General features: G+C 48.7%; 1 protein-coding gene and 1 long non-coding RNA gene across 7 annotated transcripts in view; one reads left to right on the top strand and one right to left on the bottom strand.

Moving 5' to 3' along the window:
* The window catches only part of MITF (melanocyte inducing transcription factor), a 654,150-nt gene extending 649,336 nt beyond the window's left edge, over positions 1-4,814 (bottom strand). For 3 of the 5 annotated variants that reach the window (XM_069206734.1, XM_069206731.1, XM_069206732.1), the window contains exon 1: positions 4,636-4,813. In XM_069206734.1, coding sequence (XP_069062835.1) covers positions 4,636-4,739 — 104 coding nt within the window. In that variant the 5' untranslated portion in view covers positions 4,740-4,813. Of the gene's footprint in view, positions 1-4,635 lie in introns of all 5 variants that reach the window. The other 2 variants (XM_069206733.1, XM_069206728.1) reach the window with 1 other exon arrangement.
* The window catches only part of LOC138259174 (uncharacterized), a 234,490-nt gene that overhangs the window by 182,711 nt on the left and 24,637 nt on the right, over positions 1-27,142 (top strand). The window lies entirely within an intron of this gene.

The raw sequence follows: 27,142 nt of genomic DNA on the forward strand, positions 1-27,142 counted from the left end.
GCAGTGCCTGGGGGCCTTTTTCCCAGCTGGGCTACGTCTGAAACACCGTCAGTGAATAAACTCACAGCCCATGGACAGCTGCACAGAGGGTGTTCCCCATCAGTGAGAAGGGGTTGGGGGCTGTGGTTTCATATGGGACGCACTACATCTCATATTGGTCTCAGCTCTCCCTGTGCTGCTGCATTAATCTTGCTTCTGTCCTCTCCTTGCTTTTTCTGGGTTTTTTTGTGTCTTTTCCTTGCTTTTCCCTCGTTTCTCACTGCTTTCGATTTGCTTTTTCACCCCAATTTTTGTGCATCCTCCCCATGCAACTCCGGACCATCTCCCCACTTCTGGAATTCTGAAGGGCCCTCAAGACCTGGCTGTATGAATGAGCCTCCGGGACCTGCAAGCATCTGGATATCCTGCCAGGTTGTTAGCCACGCTCCACAAATCCTGATTGATTGATTGATTGATTGATTGATTGATTATGGTGTGCACCAATTGCGTACACTGTACAGGAATAGTTTTTCATGTAATTTATCATTTAAGTTCTACGTTGCCTTTATTCTACTGAAATGTCACTGCGGTATCAATTGCTCTGCCATGACTTTAAACAATGCAGACTTAAAAAAAAAAATGAGTTCACATTCAGTTGAAAATGATAGCATTTTAGTAAAATTATGCCGTTTTCAAAAAAATCTTCAGAACGTCCCCTAAATATTGTCATTTTCCAGATGGTGCTTTCAGCTCGTTTGCAGCAGTATGCCAGGTGCACAGCAGAAGTCCACGAAATATAGTTATAAGTGCAGACTTAGAGACAACCAACAAAATTTTTATACAGAATATGACCACGAATCATTCCTAGGGCTGCATTAAGGGCGTACTTTTTCTCAGAACTCTACATACGGTAATATATTACCCGTGGCTCTTCTGTTATTACAGTTATTTGATATGTAATGACAATTTTAGATATTACATATTGCAAAAATTAGAATCTATCGGTCTTACATCGGTCTCAATACAAAACACTGCGCATAAGATGTTATACTTAACTATGAGGCTAAGTACGTGCAGGTACTTTCCTAAAGACACGAGTGGAGTCCTACTGGCCTGAGGTCCCGTGAGATAATATCTAGGACAACGCAACTGAGTACAGGTAGTTTGGCCACAGTCCCTGGTCTATGCAGGGCAGTACTGGCCATTTATGCCATCGGGCATTTCTGCGGGATAGGCCCACTGGAGGTAATTCTTGAAGGCTGCCACCCAGTGTAGCAAGGATATCCTGACTCATGAGCCCAAGTGCAAGCAAGGATGCAGACCTCTCTCGTTAATGACAGGGAGGTAAAATACTGCTAGTCATGATGTAGTGGGCACATCAGCTCTCCAGGCCCTGGTGCCACTGTACCGCTGACAGGTACACCTCAGCTGCTTCTGTCTCAAGCGCCCCAGGATCTATGGAGCAGGCACAATACAGAGATTAGAAAGAAGGGAGTGGGGGATGCTTTGAACAATTTTGACAAGGCGGCTTTCAGTTCCAAATCCAGCCCATGTTACACAGCGCTACCAGAGGCTGATTGGCCGGGTGTCTTGCTATTGACGTTTGGTCAGGGCAGAACACAAGTTAAAGCTTGGTGAGGACCTGAAAATGATTGTGATGATGATGATGCCGTTGGGATGTGGGGAAAATTAGCTTGAGAGAAAAGGAACAAGTCGGGGAGGTGTGAGGGCAACAAGGGTATCCAAGCCAATGTGGGAAAACCGATGGATGCATGGTCGCAACCGACAGAGAGAGGAGGCTCATGCTATTCCAGAGCTATTTGTAATGTATAGACAGTCACAAATCATTTGCTGTGGGAGTTATAGTGATGGCTTTAATGGACATGTTGGTCGGAAAGGGATATATCAGTATTAGTGCTGGAGCAGAGAAATCCAACTAATTGCGAAGCCGAAATCATTTAGCTGTAGCATAGATGCAATATTTGGGGTAAAGACGGGACAATGACAAGACCCTCTGCTTTTATTATTATAAATTATCTATATGAAATGGATGTGCATTAACTATTTATACAACATAAAATAAAATGGTACTTAAAAAATTAACACATTGTGCAACTGCAACATTTGATCTTTACCATAATATACTGTATGGGAGTTAAATGAGTTACTGTCAGATATACTCTGCTAGTAAAGCTCGCCCCAGTTGACAGAAAGAATTTGGTACTGGTTTAAGGGGTAAGAAATGACAAAAGGTGGAGCAGTCTTGCTTGGCTTGGGCTAGTTAGTCTGACCTTGAGGTTTGCCATAACTGTGCAATGTACGCTGTAACAAACTGATCCAACTTAAGAGCTTCAAAACATCCAATTGTTTTGAAGTTATTCTCTTTGGTATCCCTTTTTACTATGTAAGCTTCTGCTGAAGGTGAGTGTGTCACTGAAAGCTCGCGCAACGCTCAAAGACCTCTTGGAACCCCAAGACCAGCCGAGCTTTCAAAGAAGGAGATTTGGGGTAGCATCTACAGCTGCAGCCCATGTAACACTGGGAACCAGGTGTAAATCCCGGTCTCAGCTCAGCATCCTGTGAATCCTGCCAACTCTTCCTGTGCCAGAAATAAAGGTGTAATGTAGTTTGTCTGTTGTCATTCCCTTTTAAGCATTGGGGAAAGTTCCAAGCTGTGAAAACTGCCAATCATGTTTAAAAAAAATATCTGGATTCTGCCTGGCACACACGCTCTATTCTCATTCTCCAAGAACTAAGGACAAAGCATTAACCATTGATGTAAGAAGGAGATATCAATCTAGTGAGTACAAAGCACACCGTGAAACTGGAAAATCGGTCGACCCCAGCTTCCCTGCTTGACCAAACTGTGATCCTAGGCAAATATTTCGTTTCAATGAACGTCCTTTTTCGTCATTATTACATATGACATCACTTTCAAATACATGAGCTCAATGTGCCTGCTGTACAAAAAAAGTTCCAGTTTTATTTTTATAATGATGTTGCGCCATTCATTCTAAGCATCTAGGCCACTTATAGGGTATACATGAGAAATGACTTGCCACCAACAGCATTGCCATCAGGGCTGGGCAGGATTGTTTCTTTGTGCATACTTAAAAACTCCCACTTTTAATAACTAGTGCTCAGTGAAGAGATTTCTGATGTAATAGGATGACATGATTCCGTGTGTTAAAGAAATGCACTTTTTTAATGTTGAAGACACCTTATCATACTGTAGCGTTATGTCTGGTACAGGCTTTACATGTCAAATAGTTTTAAGGCTTGCCTCCTGCATGGACTCTTAGAACCAGAGCCGATCAACATCTAGGTTCTCCCTGTTCATTTGTCGATTCGCTCGCCTCTAGTTTCTGCATGTGTCGTTTCTAAAAAAAATCTATTAACTCGGCATTGTTGGCATAAGCATCACTACCTCGGAGGAAAGACGGTGTCGAATAGAAGAAAGTCAAAAATACCACTCATAATTACACAAGACGTCACAAAGCCTCGCTCCGTAGCTCCCTCATACTCACCTACGTGGGAACTGGCATACAAGAGCAGCAGCCCCGGTTAGGCAGGTTGGTGCAGTGGCAGTTTACGCTTAAAAGCAGGGCCCAGGCATACTTTAATAAGGATTAAAAACACGGATCTCACACTGCCAGATTTGCGAACCAGATCTATCTACACGGCACCGTATGAAAACGTTAAAGCCAGACCTCTGATAGACAAACGATTTTTCTATATATACATGCATTTTATTAAAAACTGATTGACGCAATTCATCGTATTAAATCAGATCAGTGATAATCAATGTTGGTATATTTAGAGTTTATGTACACATTAGACAAAGTTTGTTGTTGACAAACATAACAGGCGGGCGCATACACATAATTCAAGCCAGAAACATATTCAAGTTTACAAAGTTGCCTGCTAGCTCGTTCTGGGAACAACAGCCCGAGTGTGCTGAACAATTTACAGATCTAAAGTGGACGGTTTCTTTTAATATGCTTAGTTTACTACTTTTACGGTTCCCCGAGTAGGTTAACCTGCGCCGCCACGCTGAAAATAGCCTCCAGTTACGACACACGCCAGAGCTCATGTAATGCTGACACTTGAAGCTGCCAAAAAAGACTCTAGGCTAATACTGCGAGTGCAGTGACTGCGCCTCTCAGCTCCATCAGACAGTCAAACTTCCCCAGTTCCCATTTTTTTCGTCTGCATTGCCCGGCAAGAAAACACTGCCATAGCCCCGTGCACTGACAGAGGAACTGCGCGTCACCTGCTGCCAAAGCGGTCTCTCCCTATAACTTTCCAATGCTGCGAGCGACGCAGCTCTTCAAAGGCACCTAAACTTGCAGAGACACCGGCGCGGCACTACGGTAGTGTTCTCTCTTAATTAGGAGCAGGCGCTACTAGTGCCCGGCATGGGTAAAAGGTGCACCCACAAAGGGACACGAGACTAATCATCTTTTAAGGAAAGCAAGTTATCCTTCGCTCAGTAGTGTTTTATTACAAATGCTACTCGGAAATCTGCCTATTCCACAATCAAATACAGTATAAGAATTGCAAACAGATGCGCACCATGGGACCCCGCTGCTGTCATGCAAGTGTGTACCATAGTGGTGCCCCTTCAACTACCGAAAGCTCGCAGCTGTCACTAACCTGCATTTGATGGGTTGACTTTTTAGCTCGTAGTATGTCTTGGGCTCCTCGTGAAATTCGTCATTGACCTCGAAATCTGCCACTATGCCAGATTCAGACTGCATGGCTGCTACTGTAAGTGGGGCAAAGCGGCTAGTGGGTGAACACGGGCTAGGAGTAGGGCAGGGCTGCCAGTGCCAGCTGGCTGTGCTTACAGTGCCAGCCACAGTCCACTCCCCTGCCCCCGCCTGTACATTGACTTTCAGCTGTGTTGCGGCTTTTCTGGGATTGGTAGTTTCCAGAGAGGTTCGCCGCGTTGCTCTAATTGATGAGAATACCACTTACGAACTACCTACACCAGCATGCAAAGCTCAGCGGGAAAAAAACAACACGTAATGACTCTAGACCATGCGAGCTTAATTGTTTTCATATTCAATTGTTAATGTTTAGAGGCTGACAGCGCGTCCGGGATCAATGGAAATAGAAATAGGACGGTAAACCATTAGCCCAGTCTCCCCTCCTTTAAAGTATGTCAAGTTCAGGTCCTTACCCTTGTGGGGTCAGTCTAACCTTGCTACCCCCTTCACCTGCGCAGCGCACTCACCTTGTAATAGCTACAGCAGTTATCATCATGTTTTTATTATGCTTCACTGCAACAACTGACAAGGGTTTAGATTCTGGTCGAAATCTTTTATAGCAACTTTTCAAATTTGTGGTGAAAGAGTCATTGCTTGTTGAAATAAGGCTTATGCCAAATGCTTAGTTTAGTGTTCGGTTGGAGTATATTATACACGTGATTTTAGAAGGGTCCCACGATCAAATTAGTGCATTTTTACAAAACAATGAGACTACAGTATAGTCTAGGGTCACTTAAATTTTATGTAAAATGGGAGGCGCTGGCATCAGTTGTCTATAACTCTTTAAAGTTATAGAGCAATACCGCTCACCACAAAGATACTGTACTCCAATATAAGGGCAAAAGGGCACTTTTTTACCCTCTTTGCTGCTAGGCCTTTTCCCCTTTGCAAAGCCTTTTTTGGCTATTTGGAGTAGTTCATGCTTAGGTCTCCATAACTTTTTGTCCACTTAAGACATCCACGTCAAATTTGCATCCTTTTTTAAAACATTCTAGGGATTCTAAAGGTACCTAGAGTTTGTGGATTCTCTAACACAGTTGTGGCATTTTGCTGGGAGAGAACCCATTTTTCCTAATTTTTGTGCTTTCAACGTCCTTCCGGGTGGTGGTGGAAACAGGTGTGAAACCCATGATGGATCCCAAGAAGTTATACATTTCTGAAAACTAGACAAAAGTCTGAATTAAGCAAGAGGTCATTTGTGTAGTTCCTTCAAGATTTTCCCAAAGAAACCAAGTGTTGAAATAAAAAATACTGAAAATTAGTTGGGAAAGAAATGGGCATTTGTGACGTTTTTATTTGTAACGTCTCATCACGATGGCTACTTCACAAAAGCTATATACCATTACATCTGCTAGACCCTTATGGTTGTGGGGATATTCACGGTTCGGTTTTTCAATAACTCAAGGTACCCAGAGCCAATAACTGAGCACCACCTTGCAGTGGTTTTTCTTTGTGTACCGGGTATAGAAAAATTCATATGGTACAATATACATATAGAAAAATAGGCATCAAGGAATGGGTACAATATATGGTGGTTAGAAGCAGGGGTTAGTTGCGCATCTCAGAATTTGTGGATACTCATGCATGTGAACGATAGATTATTTCTCAAAATGACTTCTTCCTTACAAATTGTGTTATATTTGGAAGGTGCAAAGGCAAAGAAATACAATTGGTAATAACACTTGTTCTACTAGTCTGTGTTCCCCTATGTCTCCCAATAAAAATGGTAGTTCACTTGTGCAGCTAGGCCTAGTGCCAGCGACAGGAAAAGGCCCAAAATGCAACATGTATACATCAAATTTTTCCTTGCAAAGTGCATAGCTGTGGTTTTTCGGCTCTCGCACAGCCAGCACCTAGGGAAACCTAGCAAACCTGTTCATTTTTTAAAACTAGACAAATCAAGGGATCCGTCATTGGGTGATTAGTTTTTTGTTACCCACAGTGCCCTGCAAACCTCAAACTTTTGCCTGAAATCACAGAGTTTACTTACATTTCTGTGATGGAAACTTCTGGAATCTGCATGAATACACAAAATTCCTACCACCCAGCAGTGCCCCACTTATGCCGATGAAAATGCTGCACCACTTGTGTGACTGGGCCTAGTGCTAGTGACAGGAACTTATCAAACCAAGAGAAATAGCAGCCCTTGCGTGGATGTTCCTATTTGTAGTGAGCCACCTGGCCACTGTAATACAACGTAGCCACCTCCCAACCCGAGGTCCAGGTGTGGCCCAAGGGAATAAATAAACGTGCCTTTGCCACCCGAGGGCAGAGCATAGAAACCTACTATCTGTGTCAAGTGCTGTATCACTGGGTGGGAGCTGCTGGGTAGGCAGGTGAGACGTAAGCCTACAATCATGCCTTGTACATTGGCAACAAGGCAGGCGTCCTCCTGCTGGGTGCCCCAGCAGTGCCCCAGGACTTGGTGTTGGCGTGGCAGCGGGAGCAGAACCCTGACCAGCCGCAGTGTCTATGCGCGTGGGAGTCAGCATCACAAGGAGGAGTTGTGGCAGTATGGCCTATGTTCCTCAGCGGCAGCCTCAGAAGTGCTGCAGTGTACAGTAGGGAGTGCCAGTACTGTCTCCCAGGTGCCGTCTCGATTGCATCAGCAGTGCAGCCACGTGTTCGGAGGCTGAGGAATGAAGTGCCCGCCTACACCCAGCCCCTAGGGTAGAAGTGTGAGTGCCACGTGGCAGGGGAAAGGCCAGAAGCAGGCCAGGCCCAGAAGGGCATGTGAAGAGTGCATGTTGGGCCCCAAGTCATCGTGTGCTGTTGCTCAATGGCTGGAGGCTACAGTACAAAAACACAAAACAAGCTTACAAAAAAAAGAAAAAAAGAAGAAATGAATAATGATAAAGAGAAACTGAAGGAGTAAACATTGAAACATAAGGACAGTGGAAGAAGCTGGGCAGAAACAAAAAGAAGAGAGTGAGCCAGCACCCAAAAAAAATATTTACAAGAGCATCTAAATACAGAAAGAAGAGCAACACACAGTATTCACCCTAACAGACACTGACACGAGGAGACAAGACAGCAAGTAAGAGAGGGAAATCCTGCCATGTCAGCATCAAAACAAGCAACAACAACCCCTGCTCCACACAACGCGAATGCTACCGTCAATGTGCTATGGCCATTTAGCCAGCTGGATGACCCTGATTGCGCAAGTGTATCAGGAGGCTACAACACTACTTATGCGCCTCGGGAAAGACAGATGGCACCATCCTGAGGTCCATGATCTTACACATGGGAGAAGACAAGTTACCTGACCTATTGGAGGATCTGCAGAAATGACAGCTGATGACGCCATCGACACGGCCGTAGCTGCACTAAATAGACACTTTGACCACTAGTTAAATCTGGATTACAAGAGATTCAACCTCAGGTAAACTCAGCAGGATGAAGGCAAATCTGTGGACATGTTCTTTGCACGGCTAAGACGACTGGCGAGCATGTGCACTGGAACTGAAAAACAGGACGAGATTAGAGCCCAACTAATCTAAGGGAGCCGATTGTCCAACCTCCAGAAGCTGATATTACCAGAACCAGGCATATCCCTCGACAACATGCTAATCTTTAGAAGGTCTCATGAACTGGTGGACAGCAGGACCGTGAAGTCAGCACTTGCTCCAGCTGGCACCCAGGTGGTAAAGGTCAAGGAAGAGCGGGTTAAGGCGATCCAACATCGTCCCACCAAAATGCGAGGTACAGTTGCCAGCAGAAACAGCGACAAAGGATGCAGAAGCTGTGGGATGGAATGCCACCTGCCGAGAGGATGCCTGGCGGAAGGAAGGCCATGCCTGAAGTGCGGAAAGATGGGCCACTTTGTGAAAGTGTGCCATAGTTTCAGCGCTGCAGGGACGTCTGCCACAAAGGGGCGAAGGATGGGCAATTTCAAGCAGCTGTCGCTGGAATATGCAAAGGAGGACCAGGCACAGTCGAACCAGGTGGAAGAAGATAACAAGAAGATAATATTGATCTTGCTTAAGGGGAAGAAAAACCACCAAAGGAGACTTCCCCCCAAGTGTCAGATCGCCGTCAACGGGGTGGGGATCACAGTCTTCATAGACACAGGGGCCTCAGTGAATGTCATTGATGTGGAACAGTTCTCCCGACTTGAGCTTCTGCCTTAAATGCACCCCGCAAGATCGAAAATCTACACCTATGGTGGACCAAGCCCGTCCCACTGAAGGGAGTCTTTGAAGTGGAGGTAACACATGGAGACACCAAGACCACCAATAGATTCCATGTGGCCAAAGGCAACACAGGGACACTGTTGGGCTGTCAGATGGTTAAAGATCTGGGATTGGTGTTCTTTGCCAAACAGGTTCATCAGTCACATACTGAGGATATCTTCCACGAGTTCCTTGAGTTATTTCAAGGACTAGGGTGTTTGAAGTGGGTGGAGGTCAACCTCCACATTGATGAAACCATGAAACCTGTAGCCCTGCGTCATAGGAATGTGCCTTTCCACCTGCGCCCACTGAGAGAAAAGAAGCTGTAGCAACCTGAACAAGCTGGCATTATTGAGAAGGTCAATGGGCCCACCCAGTGGGTGTCGCCTTTAGTCATGGCCCCAAAGCCCAAACAACCAGGGGTCATCAGGTTATGCATGGACATGAGGCTACCCAATCATGCTATTCACCAGGAGCGGCACATCACCCCTACAATAGATGAGATTGTGGCAGATATAAATAGAGCAAAATGGTTCTCCAAAATTGATTTCAAGTCAGTATATCACCAGTTGGTGTCGGAGGAACCCAATCATATACAACAACTTTCTCCACCCACGTAGGGCTCCAGAGGTTCAAGTGCCTCCGTTTTGGTGTCTCATCAGCAGCTGAGATTTTTCAGGAGGCCATATGCGAAGTTCTGACTTGACTGATGGGGTCATCAATGTAAGCGATGACACCAACATTTATTCAGAGATGTTAGAAGAACACCATGCACATTTGAGAGCTACCCTACAATGGCTCGAGGCCTAACACTGCATCAACAAAAACTGCATGTTTTACATCGAGGTCGAATTTTTTGGGTAACGATTTTACAATGAGGGGGGCTGCAGGTAGACCCTCAGAAAGTTGAAGCGATCAGAGCAGCTGCAGTACCACAAACCAGTCTAAAGTCTGCAGTTTTCTGGGCATGGCTAACTACTGCAGACCGTTCATACCCAATCTTGCCACCATTTCCAACCCCCTCCGAAATCTGACCCGGAAAGTAACGCCATAGGAGTGGAGAATGGAGGCTGGCAGGGCATTCTACGAGGGGAAGGTGGCTTTGCTGCACAACTCTATCAGGGCGTATCTCAATCCAAAATTCCAGACAGAGCTCATTGTCTGGTGAGGCTGGGCAGAGTGCAAATGCAGATGAAGAGCTCCTGTGAAAGTGTTCCCATTGCAAATGCAAGCAAGGTGTCCATTGCAGTTAAGAACTGTTAATTACAGATTGAAAGGGAGACATTAGCGATGCAGTGGGTGTGCAAACATTTCCACCTGTAGCTGTGAGCACAGAAATTTTGTGCTGTGATGGATCACAAACTGCTAGTGCCCCTGTTCACGGGTACCGCCAGGGAAGGACCTCCACGGATTGAGAGATGGGCGGTGTAACTGCAACAATACTCCTTTGATGTGGTTTATGGACTGGGGGTGAACAACCCAGCAGGTTATCTCTCACGTCTCCCAATCACCCTGGATCCAAGAGAGGAAGGAGAGGATGAACCACGGATGGAAGTGTTCGTGAACAGGGAGATTGCCTTTTTGAGGGCCCTGTCGGCAAGCAAGATTGCGGAAGCCACCCGGGAAGACTAATGTTTAACGATGGTCAAGAGTGCTTTAAGAGGACGTCAGTGGAAGAACATCCTGGATGTTTCAGGAGGCTTGACCGAAGTGGAGCGAGAAGCACAAGCTAGGCTGTGGCGATGCCGTGATGAACTCAGCGAGAGTGAGGAAGGGTTGATCCTGAGAGGTCACCAAATAGTCGTACCACAACGCTTATTGAACAGGACTGTGGAACTAGCTTATCAAGGACACCAGGGAGTTGCCAAAATGAAAGCAGGGCTCCGGAGTAAGGTGTGGTTCCCAGGAATGGACCAGATGGTCGATGAACTAGTGAAAAACTGTTGGTCTTGTGTGCTCACAAGTGTGGAGCCCCCTGTGGTGCCTGTCATCACAGAGGGGGTCGGTGTTAACTCCATGGTTATCACTAAGTATGGACTTTTGGAGTTTTGCAGACAACTCGATAATGCTTGTGGTGATGGACAGTCACTCCAAATTCCCTGTTGTCAAATTGGTCTGGTCTATAGCATTTGTGTATGTGAAACCGGCACGTGAAAATATGATTGCACTCGTGGGACTGCCTGAGGAAGTCAAGACAGACAATGGCCTGCCATTTAAAGGTCATGAGTTCCAGGAGTATCGCCATCAGCTGAATGTGCTTCATTGCAAAATCACGCCTCAATGGCCACAAGCTAATGGCGAGGTGGAAAGTTTCATGAGGACTCTCAACCGAGCCCTCTGCATTGGAATGGAGAAAAGCGAAGATTTGGAATGCTGAATGAACCAGTTTTTGAGAGCCTATCGCCTCACTCCTCACAGCACAACAGAATGTGCACAGAGTGACTTGTTGATGAAGAGGGGAGTGCAAGATATGATACCGGCTGGACCTCAGTGGACACCGGTGGAGATGGATGTGTCTACAACCTAGGGGGAGAGGAGAACGAACAATGAGAGGGCCAGCAGACAGAGAAGGGCTAATAGGTGACTGGGTAGTCATAAAAGACAGATATCTAGACTGGAAATGCCACACACCCTATGAGAGGGAGCTGTGGGAAGACGTTAGAGTCAGGGGCCTCATGATCACCACCCAGAGAGGAAGCCTGGAGGTGTCTAGAAACCTGTCCTGGTTTAAAAGGATAGGTGAAGAGACAAACTGGGCCATGGAGACTGAGGCAACAGGCGATAGGGATGAAAGCAGAGGAGAGGGGTCACCATCACAGTACCTAAGACAGACTCGCGACCTCCGTGAAAGCAGTAACCTGTCTGTGACCACCTCCCCAGCCGCCCTGCAGCTTCTGAGCTAGACCTCATCCACCTTACTGACAGAAAGAGAAGGGAGAGGCCACCCCTATCAGTTCCATAGCAACCCCTGTTCCAGCCAGAGGTTGAAAGTCTATTGCTCTCATAATGACATTGGCGGTAAATTACGAATTCTGCTGCAGTGACTGCCACCAACATACCGCCACGGAGGCTAAACATCCATCCGCCAGATTATGACACATACACACAAAACCAACAGAAAACAGCCACAACCACAAATCCACCAGACACACTGAACGGGATTAACTGACAAAACTACCACCCATACAGTTACGACACCAAAAAAAGCCCTCCAAATAATGACCCACGAATCACCACAGCGGACATTCAACGACGGGAAAACATTGGCGGTAAACACTGCTATGGTGGATAAGGCCACTGTAAGGAAATGCCTGGCATGGGTACCACCTGACTTTTAGCCTTTGCTGATGCTAAGTTATGATTTGAAAGTGTGCTGGGACCCTGCTTACCAGGCCCCAGCACCAGTGTTCTTTCCCTAAACTGTACCTTTGTCTCCACAATTGGCACAACCCTGGCACTCAGGTAAGTCCCTTGTAACTGGTACCCCTGGTACCAAGGGCCCTGATGCCAGGGAAGGTTTCTAAGGGCTGTAGCATGTCTTATGCCACCCTAGGGACCCCTCACTCAGCACATGCACACTGCTTCACAGCTTGTGTGTGCTGGTGGGGAGAAAATGACCAAGTCGACATGGCATTCCCCTCAGAGTGCCATGCCAACCTCACACTGCCTGTGGCATAGGTAAGTCACCCCTATAGCAGGCCTTACAGCCCTAAGGCAGGGTGCCCTACACCACAGGTGAGGGCATAAGTGCATGAGCACTATGCCCCTTCAGTGTCTAAGCCAAACCTTAGACATTGTAAGTGCAGGGTAGCCATAAGAGTATATGGTCTGGGAGTCTGTCAAACACGAACTCCACAGCACCATAATGGCTACACTGAAAACTGGGAAGTTTGGTATCAAACTTCTCAGCACAATAAATGCACACTGATGCCAGTGTACAATTTATTACACCCAGAGCTCATCTTAGAGATGCCCACTGAAAACATACCCAACTTCCAGTGTAGGCTGACTAGTTTGTGCCAGCCTGCCACACACCAGACATGTTGCTGGCCACATGGGGAGAGTGCCTTTGTCACTCTGTGGCCAGGAACAGCCTGTACTGGGTGGAGGTGCTTCTCACCTCCCCCTGCAGGAACTGTAACACCTGGAGGTGAGCCTCAAAGGCTCACCCCCTTTCATACAGCACCACAGGGCATCCCAGCTAGTGGAGATGCCCGCCCCTCCGGCCACTACCCCCACTTTTGGAGGCAAGGCTGGAGGAGATAATGAGGAAAACAAGGAGGAGTTACCCACCAGTCAGGACAGCCCCTAAGGTGTCCTGAGCTGAGGTGACCCTTACTTTTAGAAATCCTCCACCCTGTAGAAGGAGTATTGCCCCAATAGGATTAGGGATGTGCCTCCCTCCCCTCAGGGAGGAGGCACAAAGAGGGTGTAGCCACCCTCATGTACAGTAGCCATTGGCTACTGCCCTCCCAGACCTAAACACATCCCTAAATTCAGTATTTAGGGGCCCCAGAACCTAGGAAACTAGATTCCTGCAAACTTAACAAGAAGAACCTGAAGCCCTGCAGTGAAGACGGAGACGACAATTGCTTTGGCCCCAGCCCTACCGGCTTGTCTCCCAACTAGCAGTAGTGGATCATGCTACTATGGACCCTGAAGCAATTCCCCTTAGGTCCACTACTGCCCCTGCAGTAGCCAAAGCACTCAGTGGTATCTTTACCAGAGAGGGATTTCCTAAGGGGGTGGTTTCTGACAGAGGTACCAACTTCATGTCAGCTTACCTAAAACACATGTGGAATGAGTGTGGGGTGACTTACAAATTCACCACACCATACCATCCATAAACCAATGGTCTTGTTGAAAGGTTTAACAAGACATTGAAGGGCATGATCATGGGCTCCCTGAAAAGCTCAAAAGGAAATGGGATGTCCTCTTGCCATGGCAGATTTTCGCCTACAGAGAGGTGCCTCAGAAGGGAGTAGGGTTTTTCCTCTTTGAACTTCTGTTTGGCCATCCTGTTAGGGGACCACTAGCTCTTGTGAAAGAAGGCTAGGAGATACCTCTTCATGAGCCTAAGCAAGATATAGTGGACTATGTACTAGGCCTACGTTCAAGGATGGCAGAGTACATGGAAAAGGCAAGCAAAAACCTTGAGGCCAGCCAACAGCTCCAGAAGATGTGGTATGACCAAAAGGCTGCAATGGTTGAGTTTCAGCCAGGGCAGAAAGTCTGGGTTCAAGGAGCCTGTGGCTCCCAGGGCACTCCAGGACAAATGGAGTGGCCCTTACCCAGTACTAGAGAAGAAGAGTGAGGTCACCAACCTGGTGGACCTAGGTACTAGCAGGACCCCCAAGAGGGTGATCCATGTTAATCGCCTGAAACTCTTCCATGACAGGGCAGATGTGAACCTGTTGATGGTTACAGATGAGGACCAGGAAACTGAGAGTGAGCCTCTCCCTGATCTCCTCTCCTCTGACCCTAAAGATGGCTCAGTAGATGGAGTGGCCTACTCAGACACCCTCTCTGGCCAACAGCAGGCTGACTGCAGGCAAGTCCTCCAACAGTTTGCTGAGCTCTTTTCCCTAACCCCTGGTCAGACACACCTGTGTACCCATGATGTGGACACAGGGGACAGCAAAAACAACATTTTTAGACAGTCTGATCAAGTTAAGGAAAGCATCAAAGTAGAAGTCCATAAGATGCTGGAATTAGGAGTGATTGAGCACTCTGACAGCTCCTGGACTAGCCCGGTGGTCTTAGTCCCCAAACCTCACACAAAAGATGGCAAGAGAGAGATGAGGTTCTGCACACAAAAAATAGCAAGAGAGAGATGAGGTTCTGTGTGGACTACAGAGGGCTTAATTCTGTCACCAAGACAGATGCCCATCCCATTCCAAGAGCAGATGAGTTAATAGACAAATTGGGTGCTGCCAAATACTTAAGTACTTTTGACTTGACAGCAGGGTACTGGTAAATAAGAATGGCACCAGGAGCAAAAGAGAAACCAGAATTCTCTACACCTGATTGGCACTATCAGTTTACCGGGATGCCCTTTGGCTTAAAGAATGTCCCTGCCACCTTCCAAAGGTTGGTGAAACAAGTCCTTGCTGGCTTGGAGTCCTTTAGTGCAGCTTATCTTGATGATATTGCTGTCTTTAGCTCCAACTGGCAGGATCACCTGGTCCACCTGAAGAAGGTTTTGCAGGCCCTGCAAGCAGCAGACCTCTCTATCAAGGCATCTAAATGTCAGATAGGGCAGGGTACTGTGGTTTACTTGGGACACCTTGTAGGTGGAGGCCAAGGTCAGCCACTCCAACCCAAGATCCAGACTATTCTGGACTGGGTAGCTCCAAAAACCCAGACTCAAGTCAAGGCGTTCCTTGGCTTGACTGGATACTATAGGAGGTTTGTGAAGGGATATGGATCCATAGTGACACCCCTCATAGAACTTACCTCCAAGAAAATACCCAGGAAGGTAAACTGGATTGTAGAGTGCCAACAGGTCTTTGACGCCCTGAAACAAGCTATGTGCACAGCACCAGTTCTTAAAGCTCCAGATGACTCTAAGCAGTTAATTGTGCAGACAGATGCCTCTGAACATGGGATAGGAGCAGTCCTGTCCCAAACAAATGATGATGGCCTTGACCAGCCTGTTGCTTTCATTAGCAGGAGGTTACTCCCCAGGGAGCAGCGTTGGAGTGCCATTGAGAGTGAGGCCTTTGCTGTGGTCTGGTCCCTGAAGAAGCTGAGACCATACCTCTTTGGTACTCACTTTGTAGGTCAGACTGACCACAGACCTCTCAGATGGCTCATGCAAATGAAGGGAGAAAACCCTAAACTGTTGAGGTGGTCCATATCCCTACAGGGAATGGACTTTATAGTGGAACACAGACCTGGGACTGCCCATGCCAATGCAGATGGCCTTTCCAGGTTCTTCCACTTAGAAAATGAAGACTCTCTTGGGAAAAGGTAGTCTCATCCTCTTTCGTTTGGGGGGGGGGGTTGTGTAAGGAAATGCCTCCTTGGAATAGTTACCCCCTGACATTTTGCCTTTGCTGATGCTAAGTTATGATTTGAAAGTGTGCTGGGACCCTGCTAACCAGGCCCCAGCACCAGTGTTCTTTCCATAAACTGTACCTTTGTCTCCACAATTGGCACAACCCTGGCACTCAGGGTCCCTTGTAACTGGTAACCCTGGTACAAAGGGCCCTGATGCCAGGGAAGGTTTCTAAGGGCTGCAGCTTGTCTTATGCCACCCTAGGGACCCCTCACTCAGCACATGAACACTGCTTCACACCTTGTGTGTGCTGGTGGGGAGAAAATGACTAAGTCGACATGGCACTCTCCTCAGAGTGCCATGCCAACCTCACACTGCCTGTGGCATAGGTAAGTCACCCCTCTAGCAGGCCTTACAGCCCTAAGGCAGGGTGCACTACACCACAGGTGAGGACATAAGTGCATGAGCACTATGCCCCTACAGTGTCTAAGCCAAACCTTAGACATTGTAAGTGCAGGGTATCCATAAGAGTATATGGTCTGGGAGTCTGTCAAACACAAACTCCACAGCACCATAATGGCTACACTGAAAACTGGGAAGTTTGGTATCAAACTTCTCAGCACAATAAATGCACACTGATGCCAGTGTACAATTTATTGTAAAATACACCCAGAGGGCATCTTAGAGATGCCCTCTGAAAACATACCCGACTTCCAGTGTAGGCCGACTAGTTTCTGCCAGCCTACCACACACCAGACATGTTGCTGGCCACATGAGGAGAGTGCCTTTGTCACTCTGTGGCCAGGAACAAAGCCTGTACTGGGTGGAGGTGCTTCTCACCTCCCCCTGCAGGAACTGTAACCCCTTAAAGGCTCACCCCCTTTGTTACAGCACCACAGGGCATCCCAGCTAGTGGAGATGCCTGCCCCTCAGGCCACTGCCCCCACTTTTGGCGGGAAGGCTGGAGGAGATAATGAGGAAGACAGGGAGGAGTCACCCATCAGTCAGGACAGCCCCTAACGTGTCCTGAGCTGAGGTGACCCTTACTTTTAGAAATCCTCCATCTTGTAGAAGGAGGATTCCCCCAATAGGATTAGGGATGTTTTCCCCTCCCCTCAGGGAGGAGGCACAAAGAGGGTGTAGCCACCATCAAGGACAGTAGCCATTGGCTACTGCCCTCCCAGACCTAAACACACCCCTAAATTCAGTATTTAGGGGCCCCCAGAACCTAGGAAACTAGATTCCTGCAACCTTAACAAGAAGAAGGAATGCTGACCTGAAGCCCTGCAGTGAAGACGACAACTGCTTTGGCCCCAGCCCTATCGCAACAGTGACGCATCCAACAAGGACCAGCGACCTCTGAAGCCTCAGAGGACTGCCCTGCAACCAAGGACCAAGATACTTCCATGAACAGTGGCCCTGTTCAACAATCTGCAACTTTCTTGCAACAAAAAAACACCTCTAAGGACTTCACGTTTCCCGCCGGAAGCGTGAGACTTTCTACTCTGCACCCGACGCCCCTGTCTCGACCTACGGAAAACCAACACTACAGGGAGGACTCCCCAGTGACTACGAGACCGTGAGTAGCCAGAGACGACCCCCCTGTGCCCCCACAGCGACGCCTGCAGAGGAAATCCAGAGGCTCCCCCTGACCGCAAATGCCTGTAACAAGGGACCCGACGCCTGGAACCAACACTGCACCTCAGCCCCCAGGACTTGAAGGAACCAAACTCCAGTGCAGGAGCGACTCCCAGGCGACCCTCTGCCTAGCCATGGTGGTGGCTACCCCGAGGAGCCCCCCCTGTGCCTGCCTGCATCGTTGAAGAGACCCCTGGGTCTCCCGATTGCTTTCTATACAAAACCCGACGCCTGTTTGCACTCTGCACCCGGCCGCCCCTGTGCCGCTGAGGGTGTACTTTCTGTGTCTGCTTGTGTCCCCCCAAGTGCCCTACAAAACCCCCCTGGTCTGCCCCCCGAGGACGCTGGTACTTACCTGCTGGCAGACTGGAACCGGGGCACCCCTGTTCTCCATTGAAGCCTATGTGTTTTGGGCACCTCTTTGACCTTTGCACCTGACTGGCCCTGAGCTGCTGGTGTGGTAACTTTGGGGTTGCCTTGAACCCCCAACGGTGGGCTACCTTGGACCCAACTTTGAACCCTGTAAGTGTTTTACTTACATGTGAACTTAACAATTACTTACCTCCCCCAGGAACTGTTGATTTTTGCAGTGTCCACTTTTAAAATAGCTTTTTGCCATTTTTGTCAAAACTGTACATGATATTGTGATTATTCAAAGTTCCTAGACTACCTGAGTGAAATACCTTTCATTTGAAGTATTACTTGTAAATCTTGAACCTGTGGTTCTTAAAATAAACTAAGAAAATATATATTTCTATATAAAAAACTATTGGCCTGGAGTAAGTCTTTGAGTGTGTGTTCCTCATTTATTGCCTGTGTGTGTACAACAAATGCTTAACACTACCCTCTGATAAGCCTATTGCTCGACCACACTACCACAAAATAGAGCATTAGAATTATCTCTTTTTGCCACTGTCTTACCTCTAAGGGGAACCCTTGGACTCTGTGCACACTATTTCTTACTTTGAAACAGTATATACAGAGCCAACTTCCTACATCCACCCAAATACAAAACAATACAACATTGGCCAGAACCGAAAACCCACACCTGACACAAATACACACATCCCACACACCCAAAAACGATACAATAAAACACCCACCCACAAACCTCTGCAAATACGACAAGAAAGCTACACTTTGCGAGAACAATCCAAAAGAGAACTGCATACACATCACAACTACCAATTCAGCCGATACACACCACACACCTCACCACACTACATATCACCAGTGCACAACTACACACACCCCACAACACCCATGTCCCCACAAAGGCATCCCCGTTTCACTGATGAGGAGTTGCGGGTCATGGTTGAGGAAATAGTCAGGGTAAAGCCACAGCTGTTTGGAGCACAGGTACAGCAGATATCCATTGCCGGGAAGATGGAGCTAAGGTGGAGGAACGTGGAGAGGGTGAATGCCGTGGGACAGTATCCATGAACAAGGAACAACATAAGGAAGAAGTGGAATGACCTACGGGGAAAGGTGCGTTTCATAGTAGCAAGGCACCAGTTCGCTATCCAGAGGACTGGCAGTGGACCCCCACCTCCTCCCCACAGCTGACAGCATGGGAGGAGTAAGTCTTGTCAATCCTGCATCCTAAGGGACTCACTGGAGTTGCCAGAGGACTGAACACAGGTGAGTCAATGTTTACTACCTATCACCCCCCATACCAGCATGCCATTTCAACTCCCAACCTGACTCCCATCACCCCATTGCATCCCACACAGTGCACCACCACAATCGACAAACCTAAATGCCAAGCCCTGCATGCGATACCCACTGCATGCACATCCCTTCCAGCTCTGCATGTTCACCTCCGACCAATGCATGCACAGCATGGAGAACTAACAATCCCACAATACATCACCATACACAAACAAAGGTGTCAGGGCAACAGCAATAATATAGGGGAAGCTAGGGATGCAGAATATGTCACAGACATTTAGCATAATACACCACTTACATCCCCACAGGTGCTCCAGCCAATCTCAGCGGCGAGGAGGTGCCAGGGCTACCCAGTCCCCCACCAGAAGATGCCCCCAGTGATGACAACAACTCTGGACTTCTGGATCTGGAAGAACTCCCTAGCCCATCAGGGACCACTGGTCAGTCGGCTATCCCAGCCCACACCTAGTCTACCACAGAGCCTCTCCCCTCAGTATCCAACAACACAGCAGACACCCTACGTCCCCAGGACACATCAATCAGCAGTGTGTCCACCTGTACAGGGACCCCTGTCCACACCCCACAGGCAAGACAATGAGGGTCCAGGGGTCAGTGGCAGTGGGACACCATTCAGGGGACACAGGCACAGTGGGCCAGGGACGGTCGGAGGACAGCTGCGTGCCAGGGGGAGGACAGGCCCAGGTAACCGACTGCCCAGCAGGCACTAATTTCCTGGGGCATATCAACAATCCAAGGACAAGATGGGTCAGGTGATAAACATCATGCAGGAGACCCAGCAACTGCATGGGGAACACCACCAGAAGATCAAGCAAGAATTGTAGGCCCCGAAAACCACCATGGTCTCCATTGCGGAGGTGCTGGGTGACATGGCCAACATCATGATGGACTACACAACAAACCAGCGGGCCCCTTCCACTTACCACTGTACTGACCATCCCTCCACATATTCTGCAGCTAGTAGACAGGAGGTCCAGGCACAGGACCCAGAGCCCACCCGCACCGCTCCCCTGCAGAAGGTGAACCACCCGGAAACAGTCCATGCGACCCTGACAGACACAAGAGACACTTGCCAAGACAAAGACCTCCGCCAGGAAAGGAAACCCTCCTAAATGACCCCCTTGTGTTCCACTGTGTCACCTTGTCCACTTTGAACTGCCATTTCTCCCTTTCCTCTGCCCCTTGGACACTAGACCTGTGCTACAGACAGACTGTCCCACTACACTGGACTATTCCCAACCATCACCCTACTCTATTGCACTTCCCATTGTATACCAATTTTCAGTAAACACCCTTGGCCACAACTTGAGGAATAGTGCTTAATCTACAGGTAATGTACAATGTATTGAACTGTAATGAACTGCATGATCCTGTGTAAATGTCCAGTAACATGTTGAGCCGTCCTACAAATGTGTCTCAGCAGTCTGTACACATCACAGCAGTACACTGTCGGAACAACACCAACATTTGCAATAAGGGAAGGCATAGGTGACAGCCAGGTGGGATGCAAAGGTAATGACTTTCATTATGCTACAATCACACAGCACAACACTAAAATGTAGAAATGTTCAACAGTCTTGCCTGAGTGTCATTGGAAGTACTGCAAGATCATATGTGACCTGTTGTCCACATCCTCTTCCTATTCCTCCTCCTCACTGTCCTCAGTGTACACTGCTGCCAGAGCTGTATTGTCACCCCACTCCTCCTGCAGCTAGGGCACATGCCATCTGAGGACCAAATTGTGTAACATGCAGCACACAACAACAATTCTGCAGACCTTCTCAGGGGAGTAGCACAGGGATCCACCTGTCAGATGGAGGCACTTTAACCTAGCCTTCAGGAGACTGAAGGTCCTTTCGACAATCCTCCTGGTACACCCATGAGCATCATTGTACCTGTTCTCAGTCCCTGTTCTCGTATTCCTAACAGGGGTCAGGAGCCAGGACAGGTTTGGGTAGCCGGAATCACCTGCAAGAAGTAAGGGACACACATTAGCCCTGCACACAGGCATGGGCTATGACTACTGAAGGCATACACTGACATACATTGGGTGGGGGCTCAGGCTCATCTATTAGCCACAGTCTGTGCCTCTGTAATTGTGCCATCATCTGTGGGACACTGCTATTCCTCAACACAAAGGCATCATGCACCAACCCTGAATACTTGGCAGTGACGTGGGAGATGTACTGGTCAGCAAGGCACACCATTTGGACATGGAGTGTGTGGAAACTCTCCTGATTCCTGTACACTTGTTCATTGGCCGGAGGTGCGGGACTAAGGCAATATGGGTCCCATCAATGGCCCCAATTACATGTGGTGTATGTCCCATTGCACAGAATCCAGTATTCACAGCGGGTAAATCATCTACCTGGGGGAATGCGATGGAGCTGCACATGTGTTTGAGCAAGGCAGACAAAACCCTTGCAAGCACAATAGAGAACATTGGCTGTGACACTTCTGCAGCCAAGCCCATTGTCACCTGGAAAGAACCAGTTGCCAGGAAATGGAGAATTGAGAGTACCTGCACAAGAGGGGATACTACTGTGATGCAACAGATTGCAGGTAGCTGATCAGGCTCCAATTGTGCACACAGCTCGGTGATTGTGGCCCTATCCAGACGATAGGTAGGTATGATGTGCCTGTCCTCCAGTGTAGCTAAGTCCACAAGGGGTCTGTACACGGGTGGTTGACTCCTTATCCTATTCCTCTGCAGTGGTTGGTACCTAAGAGAACCAAAAGTAAGAAGGGAGTGACTACAGGAACCATGAACACACTACAGCACTGTACACGGAGCATGCTTGTATGTTGGACACTGGAACTGCATAGGTGAGAACATTTGACTACAATGACGCACTTAGCAATCTGTAATGTGTACCAGCATCAGAAAATGGCACCCACATGTCCTGTGTTCAGGGACAGGTGGAAGTGACCTAACTCGCTGGCGTTCACGTCATGGCGGGAGGCGGTCTGCACCTCCGTGCAATTCCTCATTGGCTAACATAGCCTACTGTGGAGTATGGAAACCAATGTTGATCAATGCCGGCGGCGACGGTGTTCACTGCCTCGGATGTGACCGCCATTTTATTTCTACCACTTCACTTGATTTCTAACTTCCCATAGGACGGCATCTCCTGCATGTGCTGCTGTGATCTGTGTCTGGAACCTGCCATGGTTCATGCAACAGGGGATAGGCCCCCAGCCTTCATGTCGGAGGAGTTGGAGAGGCTTGTGGATGGGGCCTGGTATGGGCCTGCAGACCAACAGGTGAGTACACCATGCGTAGGTTGCATGTGACATGGCTGCATGGAGATGTGTGTGGGTGCTGGCAGTGTGTCATATGGGGGGGGAGATTATGTCTGGTGGCAGTGCTAATGCAGGGATACGGGTCATGTGTGTGCCTGATGAGGGGATAATGCATTTTGTAGGCCATATGTGTGACAGGCTGGATTGTCTGGTTAATGTTGTCCCACTATTTGTGTTTCCTCTGCATGTCAGCGCCCATCAGAAGAAGGGGTTGTGGCGTGCCATCGTCAAGGACATGCGGACCCTGGGGTTCTATAGAAGGCGGCGCACCCACTGCATGAAACGGTGGGAGGACCTGAGACTCTGGGCCCGAAGACTGCAGAGGCCCAACTGGGGACGGCCTCCCAACGAGGGAGGGGTGCCTGTTGGAACCTGACCCCGATGGCCCGCATACTGGCAGTGGCCTATCCAGACCTGAATGGGCGCATGAGGGCACCACAGCAGCCACAAGGGGGTAAGTACAGTGAGTTTGACAACCATCTCTGTTACCTGGCATGGGATTTGGGTGCAGGGTACTAGTCAGTGGATTCCCCAGTATGCCTGTTTCGAAATTGCTGCATGGTCCAGCTAAGGTTAATAGGGTGAAATGCATGTTTTTGATAGCTAGGTAGCTGGCTTCCCATCTCAGACAGGGCTTAGCTGGTCCCAGTTGGTGTGTAGCTGGCAGTGTTTGGCTCCTACCCGCTGTGGTACTTAGACAATGGCATGCCAGTGTTGTCCATACTGCACATTCTCAGTCTCAGTGTGTGACAGTAATGTGTATGCCATTTGTGCTCTTGGTGCTGTGATTGACCCTGTGCTCCCTTTCTTTCTCCGCTCTCTCTCCTTTTGTCATCTTGTCCATGTGTGCATTAGCATGATCTGGCAAAGGAGCAAGGACACCGGTGGGTACCTCCACTCCTATCCCTCCTCTGACATCCCGCCTCATTGGCCCTAAGTAGCTTTTCCTTGCCTGCCTTGACCTCTTCCCTCTCCCCTCCCCCTCCTAGTCATGAGAGGAAGGTCCCACTCCCACTCCCCCAGCCCAGTACCTCGAGCACCCAGTCGGACACTCCTCCACCCACAAAACGGAGGGCTAAAGTGCTGACCCCTCCTAAACAGTCTACCAAGACCATGGAGCCCCCTCCAAAACCTAGGGCCAAGGAGGCCCCACACAGATCCAAAGTCAAGGAGGCCCCACCAAGATCTAAAGCAAAAAAGGCCCCACCGAGATCCAAGGAGGCCCCACCCAAAACCAAGGACAAGGAGGCCCCACCCACAAGTGTGCCCAAGGAGACCCCACTCAAAACCAAGGAAAAGGAGGACAAGGGGGCCCCATCCACAAATGTGTCCAAAGAGCCCCATCCCAAACCAGATGTCAAGGACCCTCTTAGTAACCAGTGGGCAGGGAGCCCCCTCCAGAACCAGTGGGAAAGGATCCCCCTCCAGAACCACTAGGCAAGGAGCCCCCTCCAGAACCAGTGGGCAAGGAGCCCCCTCCCAATGATATGCCCCCTCCACCCCTAACCCCTCCCCCTTGAGGTGCCTGCCCATTTCCAACATGATGCCCCTGAACAGTGGAGTCCTGATGTTGTCAGGAGTCACATTGGGGTTTGGACTTTGCCCTGTGGGCATTTGTGACATTGGACTGGCCTTTGGGCCTGCAGGTATGTATATATGCAGTATGTTTTTACATTTTGAATATTCATCCAACAGGAATACAGTGGTTGGAACAGTGTATGTGTTCTGACTTTCTTTGCTCCGGGGTTCTGTTACTGTTCTTTTACAATGGAGTTGGTTCTGGGTGTGTGGTGTGTGTATACGGTGTGTGTTGTGTGTGTGTGTGCCACTCGGCCCACCCTCTCTCCCTCCCTCGTGTGCTAGGCGGCTGTACTCACCGTCATCGTCTGCTTTGCTGCTCCAGGACGGCCATGGCGTGGTACAGCATCAGGAAGACTTGCAGTTTGGGTTCCATGGTGGCTGGCGACTCCTGTGTGGCCCTGGAGATGAGTGTCTCCTTTTATATGATGTGTTTCTGCCAGGCTTTTGGTGTCGATGCTACCGCCCTGGAAATTCTGGCAGTGTGCAGTGTCATAATATGGTGGGCGGATCCTTGTCTTCTGCTTGCCTGTAGGTGGCTACCGCAGTGTTCAGTGTTCTTACCGCACTGGCGGTTGGTGTGGTACATTGGCTGTCCATTGGAGGGTTCACCGCCATGGTCATTATTTGACGGTCATGACCGCCACCCTGTTGGCGGTGATACTGCCACGTTAACCCTGGCAGTCAGACGATGGCCAGGGTCATAATGACCACCTAGGTGTGTTAGCTGCTGAGTTTTCAGAGAAGAAGATCATGCTGCTCTGTGGATCGAGCGTCATGTTATGGTTGTTTTCTTTCCTGTCATACAACAAACTTGTTTTGGTTTTTCACAGATTTTTTTTTTCTCATAAAGGTGGATAGGGATGTAGTGGGCTACCCGACCACTGTAATCCAAGTTAGCCACCATGATTTCTGAGGTGCAGACCTAGGGAATAAATAAAGGTGCCTGCACTGCTTGAGGACAGAGCATGGTAACCCATTAGCTGTGTTGAGTGCTGTATCACTGGGGGGGCGTCGGGGGCTTCTGGGTAGGCCGGTTAGACGGAAGGCCTAGGATGATGCCCTCTACAATTTTGACATCAGTTGGATAGGTTCCTATCACTGGCACTAGGCCCAACCACAAAAGTGGCGCACCATTTTTATCGGCACAAGTGGGGCAATGCTGGTTGGTGGAAATTTTATGGATTCCCGGGGATTCCGGAAGTTTCCATCACAGAAATGTAAGGAAAATGTGTTTTTAGTCAACATTTGAGGTTTGCAGGGCACTGTGGGTAAGACAATGGTGTGGGATGGATGCGAAACACACCACCCTCGCCTCTCCCAGATGACTGTTTTCCAGGTGGCAGCCTACCCAAGCACAAGAATTTCAGCTGTTCACCATTGCAAGTGAGTTGATACTGGGAGTTAGCCAAACTCCTGGCCCATCTGTAAAAACAATAACCAAAATATTTTAAAATATCCTCTTGCTTGCCATTGGGATTAGATGCTTTAGTCTGCAGGGGAGCAGAAGGACTGTTTTCCCATTTTTGAAGGGGTGGGGGCATGGCCATGCCCATGCTGGGCAGCCCCCACTCCTACAAAAAAAAGTAATCCCTGGTATCCAGTGGTCTTTCTGCCCTTGGGGAGCAGTTGGGGGTAATTGCCCCCTCCCGCTTCTCCTGGGGGGTGTTACGACTCTGTCGTCCCATTTCCAGGGGGCGCTGTAAGGGGACTGTTGGAAGCCTAGGAATCACCTTCAACTCTTATCTAGAGTCCCTTGCTGACTCCTGTTTGTTTCTCTTTTGGCCATGGTATACTTGTGTAGTACTACAGTTGCTTCCTGGGACTGCAACTCCCATAATGCACAGCCTGGTAGTCAGGAAAACCTGGATTCTGTTTCCCATTGTTTTCTATGGGAGAAGTCCAGTTGCTCCTTTTCACCGGATCCTCTACTCCAGGACTTGCAAGTGTCTGAAATTACACACACCTGAGACCTCTCCTGTGCAGCCCAGCTTGGAACTGCTTATAAGCATCCATTTCCTCAAGATCCCCGTCGTGCATTGGAGTTCGATTCCTTTCTGTTACAGACCCCTTGTCGGATGGTGTTCCAGTTTTTTTCCTGTGCTGTTCCAGCTTGATCCTGTTTACTGTTTCTCTGCCCTACTCCTGATTGTTCCAGCCAGAGTCTACCCCCTAACTCTTAGCCTTGTACCTGTTTGTTTCTTCCAGAGCCTGCTCCCTGTTTCTCTGCCCTGCTCCTGCCTTGTTTCAGCCTGAACCTGCTCTCTGTTTCCCAGTCCTGTTTACTACTCATTCCTACTCCCTGTATTCCAGCCCTGTCCTTGCCTGTTCCAGCCAGAGCCTGCTCTCAGTTTCCTAGTCCTATCTCTGTTTGTTCCAGCCAGAAGTTTGCACCCTGTTTTCAAGTCCTAGCCCTGCCTTTACTTCAGCCTGAGCCTGTTCCCAGTTCTTGCCTCTGCCTCTTTGTTTGTTCCCTTCTGTTTCTCTTTCTTCTTGGTTCTTTGTGTCTGGTAAGTGTTCTATCAGTTTTCACCAGTGTATAAGTGTCCTCCATTGTACTGGGGTTGGCTCCTGGTTTCCAGGAGGCAATTCCAGCCCCCATCCTTGTCTAGTGTTATACGTTGTCTTTCGTGCCTAACAGTGACAGTGTGCTATTGCTGTTTTCTCAGGAATCGCCACTGTGTTTCCAGCTGGATCCACAAGAGCGTGTCCTGTGTATGTAAGTACTATCCTTGTTTGTGCTCTAGGGTCCAGAGACAGAATCACTTCTGCTGCCTCCTTTCTATGGGGCTGGCAGGGTGACTATCTGTAAGAGCAAACTGCACAGAGGCATTGAGATTCCCTGTCACTGTGGGAGGTTCTGCGCCTTACTCTGTGTACAACCCCAGCGTGTTTGTCCACTAGTAATCAGTTTCCTATTTGTTCACACAAGGGTTGCTCTGCTTTTACTTTCCTGTTTCCTGTGTCTGTCCATAGCTGTCCTTTCCGTGTATGCCTTTAGCTGCTCTTCT

This window comes from Pleurodeles waltl, chromosome 9, assembly GCF_031143425.1.
Source record: "Pleurodeles waltl isolate 20211129_DDA chromosome 9, aPleWal1.hap1.20221129, whole genome shotgun sequence".
In the NCBI taxonomy this organism is placed as follows: Eukaryota; Metazoa; Chordata; class Amphibia; order Caudata; family Salamandridae; genus Pleurodeles; species Pleurodeles waltl.